Source organism: Buteo buteo, chromosome 2 (assembly GCF_964188355.1).
Source record: "Buteo buteo chromosome 2, bButBut1.hap1.1, whole genome shotgun sequence".
NCBI lineage: Eukaryota > Metazoa > Chordata > Aves > Accipitriformes > Accipitridae > Buteo > Buteo buteo.
Window position 1 is genome coordinate 12,504,345 of NC_134172.1, and position 21,207 is coordinate 12,525,551.

General features: G+C 37.2%; 1 protein-coding gene across 2 annotated transcripts in view; it reads left to right on the forward strand.

Moving 5' to 3' along the window:
- WDR37 (WD repeat domain 37) overlaps window positions 1–19,789 on the forward strand; it is a 49,055-nt gene extending 29,266 nt beyond the window's left edge. For both annotated transcript variants that reach the window (XM_075045797.1, XM_075045798.1), the window contains 5 exons: window positions 1,048–1,285; window positions 1,829–1,970; window positions 13,929–14,063; window positions 14,733–14,847; window positions 16,221–19,789. In XM_075045797.1, coding sequence (XP_074901898.1) covers window positions 1,048–1,285; window positions 1,829–1,970; window positions 13,929–14,063; window positions 14,733–14,847; window positions 16,221–16,352 — 762 coding nt within the window. In that variant the 3' untranslated portion in view covers window positions 16,353–19,789. The remainder of the gene's footprint in view (window positions 1–1,047; window positions 1,286–1,828; window positions 1,971–13,928; window positions 14,064–14,732; window positions 14,848–16,220) is intronic.
- Window positions 19,790–21,207: the final 1,418 nt, after the last annotated feature.

Genomic DNA, 21,207 nt, shown 5'->3' on the forward strand with positions numbered 1-21,207 from the left:
GTAATTCAAATCATAAATAATAATGAAGTTATTTTTAAACCAGTTAAATTTTTGTAGCTTAACTTACTGAGGCACCTGTATTAGCTATAGTTGCTATGAATTGAAAACTGATGGTGAAGACTTGTATTTTTGGCACTTATTTAATTATATCTTTATTGATTTCTAATCGACCTGTGCCAGCACTCATCACACTATCTGCTGTTGTTGTCCCCAGGCTTTTCTTTAGTCAGTATTTACTGTAGACTGTCAAATGCTGTATTTGACTTAAAAGCACCAATACTAAATTGTGAAGACAAACATAGTTTATAGCATGAGCTTCTCAGTAAGCTGAGTCGGGGCAAGAGATGGCTGTATAATACGAGATAGATTTCTGAATGGAAAATGTTTGATTCAGTTTATTTGATTTGGCATTTCCATTTTGAAAGAGCAGTACAAATGTTATCTCTTTCCCATCCAGATATCATGAAGGAAAAGCCTATTTGTCTTGCATAAGCGAAACAGGGTTCAGAGCTTGATGCTTTATGGTTAGCAAAAGAATTTATTTTGCATTCAGTTTACATCAGCACTGCATGATGACTGTGTATCGACAAGCAGACAAATATTGATGTCATGATTTGGATTCCAATGGGTAAAAATACAGCTGTAAATGATTGTCTTCTCAGAGATTAAAATAGTCAGTGTCCTGTTAGATGCTTCCTACCCTTAAAAACTGAAGGGGGAAAAAAGGTCCCTTGATACATGTGCTGCAATGAAACTTGAGGGTAATACAGTAAGGGGAATATAAAAAGACTTACCAGATAGTGAAGGGGACAGATGTGCCGAGCTGAACAGTTTGGAAGAGATTTTAAAATAAAGTAGTTATTAAGACTGCATTTAATTCACTGGTATTATTCCTCCAATTAAATTTTTGATACTGAGTACCTGAATAGGCTAGATGCTACAGAATTAAGTTACTCACATTAAGCGGAGTGGAAGGCATTTACACTGTAAAATGTAGAGGTGTTCCTTCCCTCTTAGTCTAAATCTTTTTTCTCTTGTGTTTTATAGCAAATGTCTGGAGAAGATGAAGTTGAGTTCTCAGATAAAGATGAACCTGATGGAGATGGAGATGGTTCTAGTGATTGTCCCACTGTCAGAGTCCCGTTAACTTCACTGAAAAGCCATCAAGGAGTGGTCATAGCAGCTGACTGGCTTGTTGGGGGGAAGCAAGCTGTGACAGCGTCGTGGGATAGGACAGCAAATCTGTATGATGTAGAGACTTCCGAACTTGTCCATTCTCTTACAGGTATTTGTTCACTCATAAAAAGGTAAATTGGTGGTTTCTTTTTCTATGTGGGATTATTTGTAGATACTGAAACACTGGGAAAAGTTGTTTCTCTGGACTATGATGCAAGCATGTACAAGACTTAAGCTGCTGCTCAATGTTGTAATGATTTCTAAAATTCCAACCTTGTAAATCCTCTGAGCGTGAATTTGTGTTCTTTTAAGCTTGTGATATAACCTATTAAAGTAGTTGTTTTTAAACTGAATGTAGCTGAATTTTAGTTCTTGCAAAATGCTTTTGCTGTGTTCATGGCATATTAAGTAGCAATAACCTATCACTACTTAATAATAATAATAATGATGTGAAATGAGTAGTGGGATGTTTTTGCTTTTAAATACAGTTCCAAACTTCTACTGCAGTCGTAACATTAAAGTTCAGAGTGATTATTACTGTCCTCTTCTGTTTGGGGAAAAAAGAAAAAATCACCAGCATTTCATTCCAAGTGTATGTGGAAATGAAAAGTCTTATTTTCATTACCTTACATGTTCTCATCTGTGATTGTAGGGCATGACCAAGAGCTAACACATTGTTGTACACATCCCACCCAACGTCTTGTGGTGACATCATCACGCGATACAACCTTCCGTCTGTGGGATTTCAGAGATCCTTCTATCCATTCTGTGAATGTCTTTCAGGGCCACACAGAGTAAGTGACAGTTCCTTCACAGGTTTTTACAAGTTCCAAAAGTACAAATGCATTCAGTTGCTAATCTGAACAAAACTGTTCCTGTGCTCTTTTTGAGGTACTAAGCTCATTCCCCTGTTTTATGAGACTGATTTTCAGAGAAACCCCTAACTCTCCTTCAAATGTAACACAGCAGTACTTAATTTCCAAAACAGCAGCCAGGGCTCTTGGTGTGATATTGCTTATATGGTAAGTCTAGACAAAACTCCTTACAATTAAAGGTAATTTAAGGTATGAGGTGGTTTTCGGCATTGGTTATGCTTGTAGTTTAGGGGTATTGCTGTAATGCAGTTGATCAAGCAGATTACCTCTACTTGTCATGATACTCAGTGTGAAATAAAGGTTACTTGTTTGGAACCAGTGGAAAAAAAAAGGCAGGATTAGTTTTTACTCTTCAAGCTAAAGCTTCTAACTTGTACATAAAATAAGAAATTAAAGTAAGGGCACTGATTACCATGTTCTGTCAAAACAGTTGTTTTGGCGTAACATTTTTAGTTACCAATTTAGGCTTTATGCTATTATACTGGCTACTGTTGAATAGCAGCAAAGGTAGTCATGAGACTCTACGTTACAGTGTTGACTTACCTTTCTGTTAATCAGAGCTTTGACACATGGAAACTGCAGGAGTAACTTTGAAATACTTTACCCATGGAAGCTTTTTTTTTTTTTTTTTTTTTTTTTTTTTAAGATTTTGGAATGTTTGAACTTGATTGTTTCAGAAACAGACTTCATCCCTGTTCTTCAGAATAAAATATGATTGTTAATCCTAGCTCAAAACAAAAAACACAAATATTTATTCATGTTTCTATTTTTTGTTAATTCAAATGTGTAGTTTCCATCACGACTGAGTTTCAGTATCCAGTTACTTATTTCCCTAGCTGTTGGCTAACCTATATATAAAGTAAAACCTCTTTAAACGCTCCCGCCCTGGACTCCTCAGCTTGATAAATTATTTGGTGCATGACAATCATCCCATATAAGTAGCCATCTTCTTCTGATAGAAGAATAAGCTTAATTTTGTGGTCTGCATCCTAGAATTGTTTCATACCATCATTGTTGTATTCTTCTATCACTTATTCTAGAATGACTTGCAGAAGTTGGAAGTTCTTGTGTTCATTGGTGCTTGCTGGGTTTTTTGGTTTTTTTTTTGTTTTTTTTTTTTTGAGCTAATTAATTTCTTTGTCCCAGGACATTTTTTCAGAGGAAGGAATGTGATTGACATTAGTGTTTTTCCACATATATGCTGTGACCAAGTGATGTTGATCTGGGCTGATGGTGCATACTGTAAAAGCTGTTAGCTGGTATTTTGGCTTCTATCACTGAGACCTATAAACTATCAGGGAGTTTATTTTTTATGAATGGAATAGACCTTGAGCAATCTCTTTGGTCACTCTTATTCCAGCTTCTAATTGTCTTCGTGTTTGTGTTTGTCTGATGTATTGTCTGTCTCCATTTTGTTCTTTGAAGGTATGAGTTTTTAGTATTGACATAGGCTTTTTCATCAAATACGCTCTAACTTTTAAGAGTCTCAAAACTGGCTTTACTCTTTAAAGGCTGAGGTTGTTCAGCACTCTGTTTTGTCAGAGACGATTCTGTTACGGAAGATGAGTATTTCACTGAGGAATAGAGTCAGAGGGGAGTCGGGAGCTCTGTATTTTGCAGTCGAGACATGCTTTGAGCGATTTTATTTTTGGTCCATTATTGTACTGCCTATCGGCAAAATATTTTTTAATTACTCTCTAATCAACACTATTAACAATCTTCTCACATTAAGCAGCATAGAAGAAACTGTTTGTTGACTGGAAAATACATACACACAAGACATTTTTTGGCTTTCCTGAATGTCTATTGGAATAATTTGCCAAGTTTTCAATATTTTGTTAGGCTCTTGGAATCGGTTCTGTAAATTGGATGTTACAGTCGTTAACGCTGATGATTTAAAGTCCTCAGCTGTAAGTTTTGACAGCCTCTTGCTAAGTAGTACCTGATGAATAGCTGTCTAGAGCTGATGGAGCAGTGCTCTCATTTTTTTCCTGTGCATGTCAGCAGACCAACTCCCAGTGCGTTAAACCAATATAACTAGGTGCCAAACATCTCGATCGTGAGGCCCGCGTACGGTGTTTATCGTGCTGCATCCCCCAAAACCTTACTCGCTCCCGATGCTCCTTCCCACGAGGGATCCAAACCCACCACCGAACCCCAGCGACGCGTGGCGCAGCCTTCCAGTTCCCTTCCCTCCCGCCCTCTTTGACGCTGCCGGGCCCTCGCTTCTCTCCGGAGTGACGTAAAGCTCCTCCCGGGGAGGGCGGTGAGCGCTTCTCCGCTCCGCAGAACGACACCGGGGACCGGAGAGCGAGCTCCGCGCTGGCCGGACGCCCCGGGCCGGGCCTGGCGCTGCCGTCCCCGCCGAGCGCCGGCAGGTGGCGCCACCGCCCTGCCGGCCGCGCGCGGCCCCGCCCCCCTCCCCCCGCGGACAACCGCACCAATGGAGGCGGGGGGGGGGGGGGGGAGGCCTGTGTGGATAGTGTCATTTCAACGTCCCTTTTAGTAGCCTTAATGAGTTAGATTTAGTCAAAGTGGCACATTACCTTGTAAAAAATATAGCAGGGTGATGCTGATGCCTGGAGGGACTAAAGAATCCTGTTACGTGCAGAGTATGATTTTATGAAGTTAATCGACATCTGAAAATGGAAAGCAGTTGCCGTGCGTTGCTTTGTCCTGTGAAGTGATGTTCTGTCAAAATAGGTGTGTGTGTATCAGCTATGAGACATTATTTGCATTTTAAGTAAGTGGACTAAGAAATCACCTATTGTTCTAGTGTTCTGAGCATACAACTGCTTGCTTTATTAAAAGCAGAGTATTTCTTACAGTCTACTACTGTGACAGTCCAAGAAAATAAATTTTCCTCCGGTAAGGCCGAAGGAATCTGTTGTGATCAGCATACCTGTCTCGAGCTTCTTGCATTGATGCCTGTTTTCAATTAGGAGGTAATTCTAGTGGCATTGCCACCTGTATGTTAGGTTGTTCCAGTGATAAAGATTTCAACTTAGCCCTTGGTAAATTCCGTAAGTTGCTCATCCCAGTGCTTACATAACCTCCCTGTTAAACCTTTTGTGCATCCCTAGTCTGAGTTTGTCTAGCTTCAGTTTCTAGCTGCTGGATTTCATCTTGAAGATATTTGTTTCCTATATTATGAGATACTCAGGCGATGATAAAAGTTTCCTATATTCTTTTCTCTACAAATCACCAGTTCTTTTTTATAAGTTATCTATTTTGCCTCAAAGTGTGTTTTCTAATATATCTTGACATTTATATATCCGCAGATCAAGTTTAGTACATTGGTAGCACTTTTGCACATCAAGCCTGCGTTGGGCTGAGTCTTCAAAGTACATTCAGGTCTTTTTCGAAGTTGCATCTTCCTAGGGAAGTTTCCAAATCTGTAAACGTTGCTTGTTTACATTTTTCGTAAATACGACTGTTTCAGTTCAGAACATGACTTACCTGCCTGTGACCTGCTTCCATAGTGATAAAAATATCTTGTCACATTTTCTTTTAGGTTTGCCGTGCCCCCAGTTTGTCTCACTTGCTTATTCTCTACTGATTAAAAAATAGTGAAATGGTGTAGAAATAAGACCAATTTTTGCCTAAATATAAATCTTTGTTATTGTCTGATTTTGTGTGTGCACCAATAGGAATTTATATTAATCCTGCTTAACTGCTGTTAATCCCCAGTCACATCCCTCTATGAGATGTTTAACAGAGCCCTGGGAAAAGGTTACATTTATATTATCATCCAGACACTGACTTGTTGCATGTTAATTAAATTGACTTCCTGAGTTAAAGCTTCCAAAACTGGGGACTCAAATTCCAACACCTTTTTCTCAGCAGATACTGCTTTAAAATACATGTGTGATAATATTTAGCACCAGTTGTTCTCCTATTGAGAAATTACTGAATGTAGAGGTTATTGATTAGAACTCTTCAAGTTGAACTAAGGTTTTGCTCTGAAGAGCAAAATGATTCTGGCATCTACACGGCAATTTTCGTTCCTGCTTCACTTCTGCTTTTGTTTGCCGACCCCTGCACAGCTGTGTCTTGTCGGGGCTCTGAAGGCCCTTCTTTTTCCAATGTGGTGACCTAGTTGAACAACTCTGGCACTGACATGCTCTTGCATATGTGCTTGATGAGGTTTTTCTGTCTTTTCAAGTACTCCGCATATGCTGAGGTCTATCTTGATGTGCAGAGCCTTCTAAAATGTTCATGTTGGAAATCTTTACCATTTGTAGCTTAAAAAAAAATAAATCTTAGTCTGTACAGGTCCAGTCAAGTACTTTACAGATTTTATACATTTGTTCTGACAATTTAGTAGTGCTGGAAATAAATGAATACCCTATCGGCAACAGAATGCTTATTAGCTAGTGGATTCATATACATCTTTTAAACCATACACCTCTTTTGTTGTATATTTGTAGTGTGTTGATGCTTATATGCTGCTTAAGAGTTACTTGGTAAATATTGAAGTGTTTTGTTTTGTTTAATGACCATCAAAGGTACACAGCGGTTGGGCACATGTTTCTTGAAATGCTTGAATAAAAAGGTGCAGGACTTCCAAGTCTGGACTTGCAAATACCATCCTTCAAAGAGTAAAATGTTGTCTTCAGAAGCAGGTTTGGGTTGCTATCCTTATGTGAATGTCCTTTGTTAATACTTCTTGATTGTTCAGTATATAGTTATGCACCAACTTGTCATGGCGATTAAATGCATTTTTGGCTTTAAAAAAAATGTAAATTTGAGCAGGTACTTTCAACCTAGCCAGAAAAAATTACAAAGTTTGTTTACGACTTCTCAAACTTACTGATCTTTGTAGCTGGATTGAGCCAGTGTGTCAAACATGAATGTTTGTTAGCTGTTGAATCCATATCTTTGTGTTACTTTCTGAGCAAACTCAGAGAAAAAATTGCTGAAAGTGGATCTTATGTTATTTCTGACAAAGAGCTGAACGAGGCGGCTTATAGCATTTTCAGACTACAGCATATTCTTCTTCCTTTCACTCTGGTTGTGTCTCTGAATATGTAGCTGGATGGTGAGTTGTGCTTCATCCTGAGAACTTTGAAACTAGAGAATTGCAAATATGTCTTGCTTCTTCAACTTATCTTCAAACTCCTATGCTTGCTGGAAAGTCTGAATTAAAAAATGTAAAAATAAGCAGCGGCTGATTAGGATGCTGGGCTGAATCTGACATTTAGTGAATTGGGAATTAATGTCAAAATGGCATTCTGCGTCAAGAGGATAATAATTGCTTTAGTTCTGTGGATGCTCAAGTTTGCCAAGGTCAGCTGGCTTTCCCAGATTCTTTATTCTGCAAGATTTAGTTCTCATACCTTGATATGTGTTTGTCTTGTTCACCAAGTCATGGCAGGGGGGGAATGCCTTCTCTTCAGACAGCAGTGTCATTAGACATCCCTGTTGGAAAATAGTCTTATTCTAGATATCCCCAATATTACAAGGTCGCTGTTAGGTATTCTTACTCAGCCACATTTTCTTGGTGAAGCTAAAGCATATCTAGATATAGTTCTAAAAATGCAAGTTTTGCACCCTTGACTAAAAGCTGTGCTAGGAAAAGGAGTCTTTTGTGCCAAACAAAATGTCACAAGTTGGATGCTGTCAGTGGACTTTGACCAGTTTAAAGCATCTGTTCTTTTCAAGATAGTTCTGTTCTTGCTTCAGCTATTAACGCCATCAATGATGCTTTGTCTACCATTTTTCTGTTGTTCCTAATCAAAGAATGCCTTAGGCATTCACCATGTGTATATCTCTCAATCCAGCTTCTGCAAGAAATGCAAAATTTTTCTGATGAAACAATCAGGCTTGGGGAGAAAACTGAATAACTAGGTGGTTCTGATATTACTGTTGGTATTCCTACCTTGTTCTGTCTGCTGTGTTTTTTTATTTTCTCTTGCATTTCATTGAAAAAGCCCCCAAACTTGGCTTTCAAACACTGTTCTGATCCCACATTTGCATGTTGCATATTCTTTAAATGAAGATTATGGCCTGGACTTTGAGCTCTAGGGTTAGCTTTTTTAAATTTTGTGTTTCTAAACATGTACATATAAAAACCTTTTGGTTTACACTTATTACATACATGTAACAGCGCATGTTAAGGTTTCAACAGTTTTCTTAGAGTTGTTCACAGCCTTATTAGCTGATAGCTCAAGCATCCAGCTTTGAATTTGTCTAACTTCCCATGTTGTTAGCTTCTTTGTGTATCTGTTTCAGGATGGACTGTGGCCAGTATGTTTTACATGCCTTCAGCTCATCCAAATTACCTGTCTTTGCTCTCTTGCACAACTTGAATACCCCATTTTCTCTACTAACCTTCCCCCAACCCAGTGCTGTCATGGAGTTGTCGAAGTGCTGAAAAAGCAATCTGGAAGATAATATTCTTTGATAATTTTGTTTCCTTTATGCTCTTGAACCTTTTTTGTTGTCATTGGCGAGCTTCCTCATGGTAAAAATTACTTCCTAATTAATAAAGAAGTGTAAAAAATTGAATGAACTACTCCTTAAGCTATAAGAGTAAGTACTTAAGATTAAAAGCCCTGTAGCTAAAAGAAAAAAAGAAACCCTTTAGGTGTTTTATTTTGGGGATTGGGGTATGTAACAGACAAAGTTTGACTGTATTCAGTGTTAGCCATTGTCACTCACGTTGTCAGTCACTTTAAAAAAAGATGTAGGCAATAAATCTGTATCCAGTTGCTTATGAGTGCTTTAAGCTTCACTACAATAGATGGAGAGAATCTTAATTCAATTCTTGAATGCATGCACTAAAAAGTGCTATGATTTTTTTCAGATGACCCACAAAAGAGCATAGCCAAAGGCCTTTTCTTTGTATCGTATTGAGTGGAGCATAACGTTTTATAGCTTGTTGTCATTCTAAAGCTTACATAACAGATGCAGCAATAATGCAAGGATAAATGGACCTTTTTTATCCCATCATAAATGTAATGCAATTGATTTTTAAAAATATCTGCACCTTAACTAATTTACTAACTTGCCATTGAGTAATTCTCATAAAAGCTAGTTATTGGTTTCAATCCTGTATCATTTTATTATTTTAAGACAATAGTGAGAAAAGGAGATGCTGGCAGTTTTCTCTAAATGTCATGAAACACATATCTCTGGAATACATGTTATTGATTTAAATGCTAAAAAAAATGACTTTTCAGTGCTAACAGTCATCTCTGAATTCCCCCACTCCCCCTTCTGTGTTAATTCCTTCATGGTTTGTTCTTACTGTTTCTCAAGTTGGAGGAAAAAGCTCTGCTGATATTTGGAGATAAATCCACAGACTTTGGGAACTGTGTGTTTAGCTCTTCCTGGAATCAAGTGCCTTTAGTGCTTTTAAAACCTGAATGCACAATCAAACTTGGACGTATTGGCGTGGTCCTTACCTGGGACTCCTGCGGCCAATGTCATTGCCCTTTAAGATGGGCAAACTGTTGCCCATATCTGGAGTTTTAAACCCAGGTTGTGGCTTCCCGGCAGGCTGCAGACTATTCTGTGTGGGGATACGCTTTGTTCCCCTAAAAGAAAAGAAACTGTTGTGCAGGAAATGCTGTCCCAGATAGCTTCCTTTAGGTTTTGTTCCTGTATTTTACTACTTAAAATGAGAGGCATATTTGAGGACTCAAATTCTGCTGTTTAACTACAATTTGGTGTACATTGAATAAATTTATCTGAAAGCTCTGTTTTAATCCATTTTCTCCAGAACTTCATCCCACACAAAGATTAATGCTTATGAGTAGATGCCTTTTCACAGGCATGAAAACATGTTGTCTCCCAGTGTTCAACAGTACATCCCAGTATATGTTGCAAATCAAAATGGAAAGAGCAGTGTTAACTTTTTTTGGCACATTGTCAGTGAGGGTTCTGTGTCAGCATTTCATGGTCCAACATTTTCAATGTCTTTTTTTTTCTTTTTTTTTCTTTTTCTTCCCCTATGTGTGAAATTTCAGCAGATTGTTATGCAAAACAGTTTTGTGTCTCAGTGTGACTGGGGAGACAGCTGTTCGGCCTAATGAGGAGTGCTAGCACTACAGTATTTCTGTTGATTGAGACCCACGGAGGGAGCAGGATATTCGAGGCCAGGCAGCGGTGTGTGGTGAGGAAGTGCCACGCTGTCAGCTGGAAGTACACGCTCGGCTGCTCCCTATGACAAGATAAATGAGTTTTGCTGGGGTTTGGCGGAGGCTGAAGCTTTTCTGGAGAATAGTTGTAGCACACCAAACTCCCTGTGGGACCCATGGTTTGAAGTGTCATAAGACTGCTGCTTCTTTGCCAGTTTTTTTTTTTTTAATGTCCTACAATACCTGTCATCTTTTTGAGTTATTAAAAACCTAATGTCTTCTAGCATTTCATTAATATGGGGTCTGATGATCTGTTGTTGACACTTTTTTTTTTTTATAGCCAAGGGGATGTTAACCACAGTTTTATCTGGGTTAGAACAAACTGAAGACTAGTCTAAACAGAAAGTAAAACTAGCCACATGAAAATACATGAAAAAGTCTTTTAATTTTTGTGATATGGGTGGGGTTAGGGAGGCAATACTTTTGAAAGGTTATTTGTATATTGGTTGCTCTACCAACTTCTTTCTTCCCACGCAGACTTTGCTTCCCTTTCTTCTCACCTTCCCCCTTTAGTTGGGCTGAAATCCTGTTTTAGTTTGTAAGTAGGAAGTGGCCTTTCTTTTTGTTGCTATTTTGTCTTAGTTAAACCAAAAAATGATATGAGATGTATCTGTCTCACCTTAAGAGGTGCCCCAGTTTGGAATAGCAGAGGAGACAAAGCATGATCTGTAGTGCATAAGAAAGCCTACAAGCATAGCACTTGCTCATGTTTTCTTAAGTCTCAGTAGTGTTGTACATGTTCTTGAATTTATGTGTTTTTTTAAATATTAACTCAATGTGTTCCGCTTCAAAAACACAAAACCAAAAAAAACCCACCTGGTCTTTTCTCAGATGACAGTCAAGTGGTGGTAACCCTTCCCAGAGCTTTCAAGTTTGTGAGAACAATACTGCTTTTGTCTTTTCTAGTCTTGGTGTTAAGTTACTTAAAACTTCTAGTCTTGCAGTCTTCGTTTGAAAATGAGCTATCTTTGAGAATTGAATTGAGTGTATCTATAGGTTTCCCTGGAAGAGTAATGTTTCATTTTTTTAAAGCATAATATCTAGGTCTGTTATGCAGTACATCCATATAGTTAGCTTTGAAACTGTGACCAAAATTCTTGATCATAAACAGTGGGTTCAGTAAAAAGTGCTTTTGTATCTAGCCTTTGAATTCAAAGCTCCTTATGAAAAAGGCTGTTTTCATAGTCAGGTGCGCTTGCAAATAGCGCATGTCCCAGCCTTCAGTGCCTTAGAGGGATGAACTGTTGGGAGGGTAGGCAGAGAACTAAGACCACTAAACACCTTTAAAGATGTCACTGAAAACAGACTGACAGCCTTCCCTTTGCTTGTCTATCGCTTACCCAGTCACCAGAGAGAGCTACAGCAGAACTTAATTGCATTTTTATTTTACAAACTTTTTCTTAGTGTCCCCAATAATATCTGAATGAATAGTTAAACTGAAAGCAGTACAGAAAAGGATTTTATTTTCTTTTGAGAGTCTTTTTGTTTTTACAGGAGCAGTAAAGGTCAAGCTAACCTAGAGTTGGCGTTCTGTTTGCATGGTGATAATTTGAAATGTTTTCATTTGAGAAATGATAAATCTAAGAATGAGAGAACTTTATGTGGTCAAAGAAACTTAACTATGTTTGACAGTGATAAGTGATAAAGGAGAACCAATATGAGATCAAAGAAGCTGGAAAGCTGTTTAAAGTTGTGAAAAAAAGCATCCAAAATTGGAGGGTTATTTTAAGACAGTTTCATAACATAGTCCAACTGCAGTTGGAATAAAAAGTATGATGAGAAAACAGATCAGGTTTCTGTGTTGGCAGCAGAATACTAAACCACTGTATATTTACTCACCTGGAGCTTTTCTATGACTTGAATTCCTTATACTGTTGTGTACAAGAAGGTCTCCCAATGTGTGTGCAAAGTATGGAGACTTAATAGTAAATTTTAAACTTATAAACATTGTTTCAAATGTATTACAGCAGTATAGAGTTCAGTGAAAGTCTGAAACATTTTACTGAGGTATTTTTCAGCTTGTATAAAGAACTAGTGAGGAGAGAAATGCAGACATTAGTAAGTTTAATGGAGGTCAGGCTCATGGAAGACAAGTTCAGTGCTAAGAACATACCATCCCTATTCTGCAGTAACTTGACTATGTGAATGAGTTTTCTTCCCAAATGTGAAAGTGCCTGATGAAAGAGACTCGTGAGTTGTGGCCTTTATGTATGTTTTAACTTTCTGACTTTTGGTTCATAAAGTCCAGAAGATTAGGTGAAGACTTCTTGGTTCTTCTTGTAATCATCTCCCTGGTAGCTTAGCTGATAATGCATTAGGAAACTTGGTATCATGAATAAAGTGGGCCTTCATCCTAATTAAAACTTAATTTGGTGTCAATTTAAATTAAGAGGCTTGCATAAACTGGTCCATTGTGACCTGGCTAGTGCTAATCTCAATCAGCAGCTTGGATAGGACATGAATTCAAATTTCTGCAGAACAACCAAAGTGACAGTAACAACTGACAACTTAAATTAAAATTACTAAATTCTAAGAAATTGATGTGCATGACCCAAGTTACAAGATAGGTCATTAAATCAAATCTGTAGAAGCAGAGTTAAGAAGTCTTCCCTAATGATTTTAGGGAGAGACAAAAATGCTTTGTTAGTACATTGTGTGGGCAGAAAATAACTGGTTTTGAGTTGGGAATTCACACAATATTAAAATGAAAATAGTAGTACAAAAACTTTAATTGGTTAGTATGAAATAATAGGGAAAAGATTTAAAAAAAAAATCAGCTCATCATCAGGAGAACTGTTCATTTGAGCTCAGCGGTGTACTGTTCTTTGAAAGCATAAAATACAAAGATAGTAAAATTCTAAAATAAAATTCTTTATATAATCTCTTCTGAAAGTAACATGTTGCACTTGCAGTTGGTAGGATTATTCTTGGGAGTCTTTCTCTGGCTGCCCTTGTGCATTTATAGGCATCATGGGTGAAATTTGAAGACCCGCCTGGTTGTGTTTCTTACTACTACTACTTCCCATTTTTTATCTGACTGTCAGACTTTGGCTACTTGTAAACAGGAATAGAAATCACAATTAGAAATTATTAGATTGCTGTAGCTATTGCTAGTGGAGTTATACTGGAAGCTCTGTGTATGTATTACAACATGTTTAGGTGTGTGTACAAAATAGCTTTAGCTACATCTCAGACAGGTATTTTGGATCTCCTCAGTGTCTGTGCTGTGAATGACAAATGCCTGTGAGGTAGTTCTACAGAAGTCTTTGGATAGAAAATAAAAGAACTTGACTACTAGTCTCAAAACACTTGAGACTAAGAATTGTACTGTATGCTACTAATTCAGTTTTGGTTGCCTGATAAGCCTACTGGATGTTAATACAGAACTTCAAAAGTGAATTAAGGTTTGAAGACTGGACATGTTTAGCTCATATTAGTATCAGTGGAATATGAGAGATGCCACCAGAGTGAGTCTTCACTGTTAGGCTTCTTTTCTTAGCTCTTGGGCCAGTCTTCTTGTAAGAATATTTTTTAATTCTGAAATACCCTCTTGGAGTTTTAGTATTTCAGGTTACTTTTGTTTAAACAAAAAAAAAAAAACCAAACAAAAAACCCCCCGGCAAGTTACATTTTAAAGGAAGCACAGGAACAGAAAATAGAACTTGAAATCAGATGCTAGTTTAATAAAGAACATTAGAGCTTGATGTCTTTCTTTTTGCTCCTGATTGTTTAGCACTGTGACATCTGCAGTTTTCACTGTGGGAGACAATGTTGTTTCTGGTAGTGATGACCGTACTGTAAAAGTTTGGGATTTGAAAAACATGAGGTCTCCTATTGCAACGATCCGTACAGATTCTGCAGTCAACAGGTAAGCAGATCTCTGAGTTACTATTTTTCTTAATTAATGTTTTCTTAATTAATTCTTAATTTCTCTCATACATAGGAATGGTTCAAAGCTGTGCCAGGGCAAGTTTAAACTGGACATTAGGAAGCATTTCTTTAACAAGAGGCTTGTCAAACACTGGAACAGGCTTCCTAGAGAGGTGGTTGATGCCCCAAACCACTCAGTGTTTACGAGATATTTGGACAATGCCCTTAATAACATGCTTTAACTTTTGATCAGGCAGTTGCACTAGATGATCGTTGTAGGTCCCTTCCAACTGAATTGGTCTCTTCTATTAATTCACTGAATATATATTTAATTTTAGTCGCTAAAATTAAAGTTGAGATTTGTGAGATTCTATAAAAGGTCTGAAGTGGTTTTATAAAATGCAGGTGTAGTCAACATTAATTTTCAGTAATTACATAGTATTGCTTTTCTGAGATTTTTTTTTTACACAGGGTGCAGATGTTAAGACTGTTTGAGCATCTAGTACAATAGAAAACACCTTAATGGTTTAATGCTTTTTTAACTTGTGAACTCTAATCAGGAAAAATTCAGCTGTATCACTTCCCATGAGCTTAAACTTGTACTGTCAAGTTTTATTTGCCAGACTCACTGTTTTGTATGTAACCTACTTTTGTCTCTTCTGTGCAGGATTAACGTATGTGTTGGCCAAAGAATTATCGCCCTTCCACATGACAACCGACAGGTTAGATTATTTGACATGTCAGGAGTGCGATTAGCACGTCTCCCTCGCAGTAATAGACAGGTAACTGAATATTTATAGCCTTCAAGTATGTCTGTTCTTGTTTCATAAAAGATTAAAAGTAGGATTTGGTCTCCATAGCTTAAAAGCTGAGCAAATGCTGAAAGACACTTGTCTATACAAATATGCTGTTGTTAGTTATTGAAAATGACCAACATGCAAAGAAGTACCATATTTTGAATTTTTTTTTAATTGGAAGTGGAAATGATGTTTCAAGTGGATTTCATCATAATTTTTCTCCTTACTAAAGTGAAACTAATGTCTGCCTTCTCTATGAAATGGAAAAAATGTATAAGAGCATTTCAAATGTGTATTAATGTCTTGATGTGAATCATGTCACTCACTAGGAGGTTTAATTTTTTTTTTCAATTACACAGTGTTATATAAAGAAACATAAAAGGAAAAAAGTGGGGGTCAGTTTTGTGAGCTCACCTTGTATGATTTGGTGGTAAATCTTATTTTTTCCTTCCTTGCTCATGCACATGCATTCTTGATACTTGGTACCATGTAGTAAACCATCCTTGCTGCAGCCATCAAATATCGTGCACTTGTGGTGCTATTTGGCATGCAAGCATCACTAATGGAGTAAATTATACTAAGTGAAATTAGTCAGATTATGCCACTTCAGTAGGCTCTTTTGGGTGGATTCAGCAGCTCTTGACAGAATTTAGGAAGGGGTTTTAAGACTTACTTAGTCTTTTTTAGTCTTTTTCTAGTTTAGGTTTTTTTAGTCTATTGTTTAGTCCTGATTTTTCTTTTTTTTTCTTTTTTTCTTTTTTTTTCCTTAATATTTCCATTCAGGCTGACACTACTGAAATCATGGCAAATTTTTATTTGGAACTTAAATGTTGTTCAGAACCCTCCGTGGGGCATTTTTGTTACTATTGGACTTGAACAATAGATAAGGCATTGCTTTTCCTCAGTATGACATTCTTCCTGCTGTAGTATTATCCTTTCTGAATTATGAACATGATGGACACTTAATTTTGCAGGTTTATAACAAAGTAGTTGTCAGCAAGTAGTTCCATATTTTAAGATTGTTTTTATAAATAAAAATGCTAAAATCAAAATTCAATTTGCTTTTGTAAATAAAATGTAATTAGATAGCAAACATACTTTGGAAAACTCAAAAGTTTTGGTGCACGTTTGTATGCTTCTGTCGTTATGGATCTGGTGCTGGTATTAAGGAGTCTCATTGTTATAAAGATTTTTACCTTGCAGATGAAGATAACAATGACCTCTAGGTTTCTCAAGTACCGTTTTTGAAAACTTGTGTGAGCATTAGCAAGTTTGCATTTTGAGTCGCACTAACTTGTTGACATAGAAGCTTTCAAAATATCTTGTAAGTAATACTGCTATCTCCCATACTGTCACAGGGCCACAGAAGAATGGTATGCTGCTCAGCATGGAGTGAGGACCATCCAATATGTAACCTCTTCACATGTGGATTTGATCGTCAGGCTATTGGTTGGAACATCAACATCCCTGCTTTGTTACAAGAAAAATGAAATGCTGGATAATTTTTGCATTTTATGTTGCCATGGACTTCTACACTTTCGCAGACTTTTCTGAACACTGGTCTGCTGTCGCTGTAAAAGCTCTTCCTTAAGTGGAGACTTTAGCAAATGTTGTTCTTGTTCCCACATTGTGCACAGTTTGCATGAATTGTACAGAAAATGTGATTTTTTTAAAATTAGTTTGTCTTGTGTATGAACTTTTATATTTTGGCATCCACTGGTCAATATGTTCACTGTTGCATAGAGCACATAAATGTTCATAAGTTATTTAGCATTTAATAGATACACAGTAGGGCATTACATTTGTGACATAAATGTGAAACGTAATTAACGTAGAGAGTGCATAGCAGTCTGTTACATTTTTCCATGACTCTACATATCTGCCTTGTGTTAAAAAGAATCTGCAGGGCTAAAACTTTGAAATGAAGTGTGAATTTCACTAGTTGTATGATTGTAAACATTTTCCTGTTTGCATCTGATTTGGAATACTTTTTTTTAGTGCTGCAGTATAGTGCAACTTCAACTCCATTTTTATTCCAGTTACTGGAGAAATAGTAGATTTGAGAAGGAAAATGCAAGCAACTTGTAGTGAATATAGACTGCCAGGTTTATTTGGAATGCTTTTTGTACTTTTGCTTCTGAAAAAGAAAAATACTCATTCTGCCCTTCGTATATAAAGTGATTCTAAAATCTCATGGCATTTCATACTAGCAAAAATCCAAAACTATGATTCTAATCACTGAAATTTAGTCAAGCAAATTTTGAAGCACTTTAGTTTATAGCTATTGTTATAAACCATTTATGAAAGTTTGACTTTACCAGTGAATGTCAGCTGACCTTTGTAAGAAGGATTGCTTCTTTTTGGTGATCTGCCCAGAAAGGAAATAGTTTTTTGGGGGTTTGGGTTGTTTTTTTTTTAATATACCTACAGTGAGCATACTTTTAATTGTGTTCACTTCCCATATTTTTACTTTGAGCCAGCAATACAAAGTAAATGAGTACTACCTCAGAAACGAATGTTGGTCAAGATGCATTGAATCTCTCTGTAGCCTAGAAAAAAGCACTTTTGGTCTCTGGCTGAAGTACTATCTCTGACATGAGAGGAAAGACAATCATGCTAAATGTGTTCCTTAAGATAATTAACACTTAAAGCTAATGGAGCAATACGATAAGTAAACATCATCTGTCACCTTTCTGTTCTCAGCTGTGGCAAGGGCTGCTGCAGTCCCTATTCTGTTCCAAAAGGGGGTAATTAACATAGGTCTCCCTTCTTTCTCCCAAATGACCTTACTTTGGTTTTGCTCCTCACTATGCTTAGCCTTTTTTGCACTGGCAGTGGGGTGTCATACCACAGCTGCTGATTATATAAGTAAATATAGGTGGCAGCTGATGTCTTTGAAAGAACAAAAAGGCTGCTTCAGACAGACACTTCTTTTTAGCTAAAGGGAGATACTGCCCCTAACTGTCTGACATATCACAGTATAAGATGAAGGGTGAGGGTAAGCTGAGGGTGCGCTCTTACGATGGGAATCATGGAGTTTATGGTGAGTTGGCATAAGATAAGTATTAGGAACATTTTATCTCATCATTATGATTTCATGAAACTATAGCTGTGCTCATGTCCTCTACAGCACTGTCTATAATGACATTAAAATGGATATGTTAACTGGTTCTTCTCTTAACTAACATAAAATGCCATTGGAGTGCAATGGGGTGATGAATGCATCATTGAGTAATTGTAGGGTAACTGGGGTCCTAGACATTGTTTTGGAGCATAACATTAAGGAAGCTCAAGGTATTTAATGGAGAATATATGTAGTGTCTTTATAGTGCAGGTCATCATAGTAGCTTGATCCCTTGGTGGTTTTTTTTCTGGTTTTTGGGTTTTTTTTGAGTTGGGTTGGGTTTTTGTTTTTTTTTTTTTGAGATACAAGATATATACAGAATTGTACTGAAGTACAATATCAAAACTAGTGAGGTTGGAGAAAACAGCTGCAGAGTTTTAAGTCTTCTGATAACAAGGGTTAAAGGATGGTGTCAAAGTTTATTTTAACTTTTGGGGGGGTGTTAACTCTTGGGTAAAGCCATTTGATGTTGGGTTGCAGGTTTTATTCTTTAAGAAAGAAGATTCACTTTTTGTTTTAGTTGGTAGTAGAGAGAACTTTAAACACGTTGATGCTGTTTAAAAAAGAGAAAAATGTCTCTCCAGCCAGTAGAAACAGTTTCTCCAGCATGACCTGCAATGTAGTATCTTGAGCAATGACTATCCTTTTATTACCCGAGGTGGAGGAGAGGACAACTGGTTTTGGTCCTGCTAAATTGTCTGTTACAGCTTCTCTAATACATATGTAATACAGGACCACTAGACTCTATGCAGTTTAATCATCATTGCTGCAAACTTTTTATATCACCAGAGGGACCATCCTCTGGCACCAGGAATGGGACGATTACACACTTTCACTTTGAAAAAAATCAACCAAACAAGGTGCTAGAGCCACGTTCTTATGAGCAGGCTAATACTTAAATCAGCTAAACACTTAACTATTGCTTAGCTTAATTTTATATACTGTACCGAAGGTTAAGCTGAGGCTGCCATTCCCCTTGAAGTGAATCACACATGAGCAATGGTAGTGAATAATAGTACATTGACTAAATATATGGAAAACATTTCATGGCTTTGAATGTTCTAAACAGTGTTTTTCAGCACTGAACAATGTCCAGCATTTCATAAAATGGAGGAGAGTTGCAGTTACAGTTTCAGTATTGTGCAGAATTTCACGGAAAACTCATCACTGGGCAAAATCAAGCTTTTATGTCTTTCTCTCAAGCAATGCACATCAGTTTTCACAAGGTTTGTGTATACCTTACAGTCAGAAAGATCTGGAATGAAACATCTTATTTGTTGCCTAAATCTGTGAAAACTACCTTTTTGGAAAAAGAATTTATAAGTTATGTGGAACCACTTTTTATTATTCTACTAATTTGTTTTTAGATGTAAAATGTTTTTCTTCATTATGATTCAAAATGCATTAAAACATTCAACAATTTTTTTTTTTGCAAGTTGCTGTTCTTCTGTGTTGTGTTAAGTTTGCTATTAATCTTATTATTTCATTTTGTTAGTAGTCAAAGGATCTTCCTGTCCACTTTCCACTCTTTTCTACTCAAAGTTTGTTTCCAAGGCATTGGTGGGCACAGTTCTTCTGGAAGAAGGCCAGGTCTCTCCCTTACAGTAGGACCTCTGTAGCACAAATGGTCATGCTGCTGGTAAAGTCTATAGACTGAAAAGGTGCTCAGACCTGCATTTATACTGTGTATGTATTCCAGTTCTGTATGGAAAAAAAATTGTAATTACATTTTGTTATGCAGATTATGCAAAAGTCTCCATGTGACTTTTAACAGTGCTCTATAAATCCGTTTTTTAAATGAAACCTAAACCAGTTTTTATACATTTAGAATACGGCAAAAGTATTGCAAAACTTCTCTCAAGGGGGAACCCCACCATCAGTTTTTCTGTAGGTTAAAATAAAGGATGTTTGCTTGTTGCACCCATATTATTCAAAACATAAAGCTTTGCAATGTTGAAATAAATCCCCAAAAGCTCAGTGTTGTAGTAAGCCATGCCACTGGGTTTCGGATGCCTAGGCAGAGTGCTGCCTAGCCAGTACCTGAGTGCAGAACATTGCTTTATGCATACTATATTTTCCTTCAGTGTGCTTTAGGATACCTTATTGCCTCATTTCAAATCCTCAAAAGCTTGTGCTCTGGAAAACTATTATTAATCAGTGTCTCCAGTGATACAGCGCAGAAATAAAAGACCAAAGTTACAAGGTGGCAAAACTGATGCGAGGGCTTACTTGAGATAACATGCCAAACCCTGTTTATTAGTTGATTTTAATTGAGGGATTTAAATCAAGTCAGGGCTTATTGCAACTGATTTAAACTTGTGATGCTTGTAACCTGCTTAAATCTTTTAATGACCTAAGTTATATACCCTTTACAAAGGCCATTTCTGTTCATCTTTTGGGGGGGAGGGGACTTGAAGATGACTATGTGTTGAAGCCTAGATTTTTTTTTCTTTTTTTTTTTTTTTAAAACCTATGAGTAAATAAAGTGCACAAATAAGTGGTTTCAGTAGGATGTCTGTGTTCTAACCTGAAGATGAACTGCAGAAGAACCACTCTGTCATGCATCACAGTTTGCTCTTTAGACTGGCATAGAAATTTTATTTAATCCTCCACTGAGACCAAAGTATGTCACTGAAAAATTATTCAGCCTTGTGATATTTTAAAGTAGTGTTGTTACCTTTTCTAATTCCCACAGGTCATAGTTTTTGGAACATAAGTAATTTGCAGGAGCTTACAGAGGAAATCCCATTTAATTCAGACTGTAAATCCTGGTCAAAATGTACCAGTGACTGGGAGAGGCATCATGCTGGAGAAGTCTGGGTTTTTGCAGATGCGCTGTGGATGCTGCTTGTCAGTCTCCTCTGAGTGAGAATATCCATTAGTACCAGGACATGCCATTTCTCCGTAGTGAAGAGGTGAGGCTGGTGAGAATTTGCAGCACCTAATCCAAGTGCCTGAATTAGCAGCTTAAGCACCTGGTATAGTTTTGGGGAGTTTCTGAAGGGTGGTTCAGTGCACCATCTAGAAGTTAGAATTTAAATATTCAGACTTTCTGCTGGAAAATGGAAATGGTGCAAAGTGTCTGTGATGGCATGTGCAATAGAAGGGAGTTGAAAGTAGAAAAAAAAAGTTCTGGCTTGAACTATTTTGAAAATGGAAACTGTTTTTCGGTCTGGCTGGTGCCTGCTACACAGTAGAATGACAGCACTGCTAATTAATCG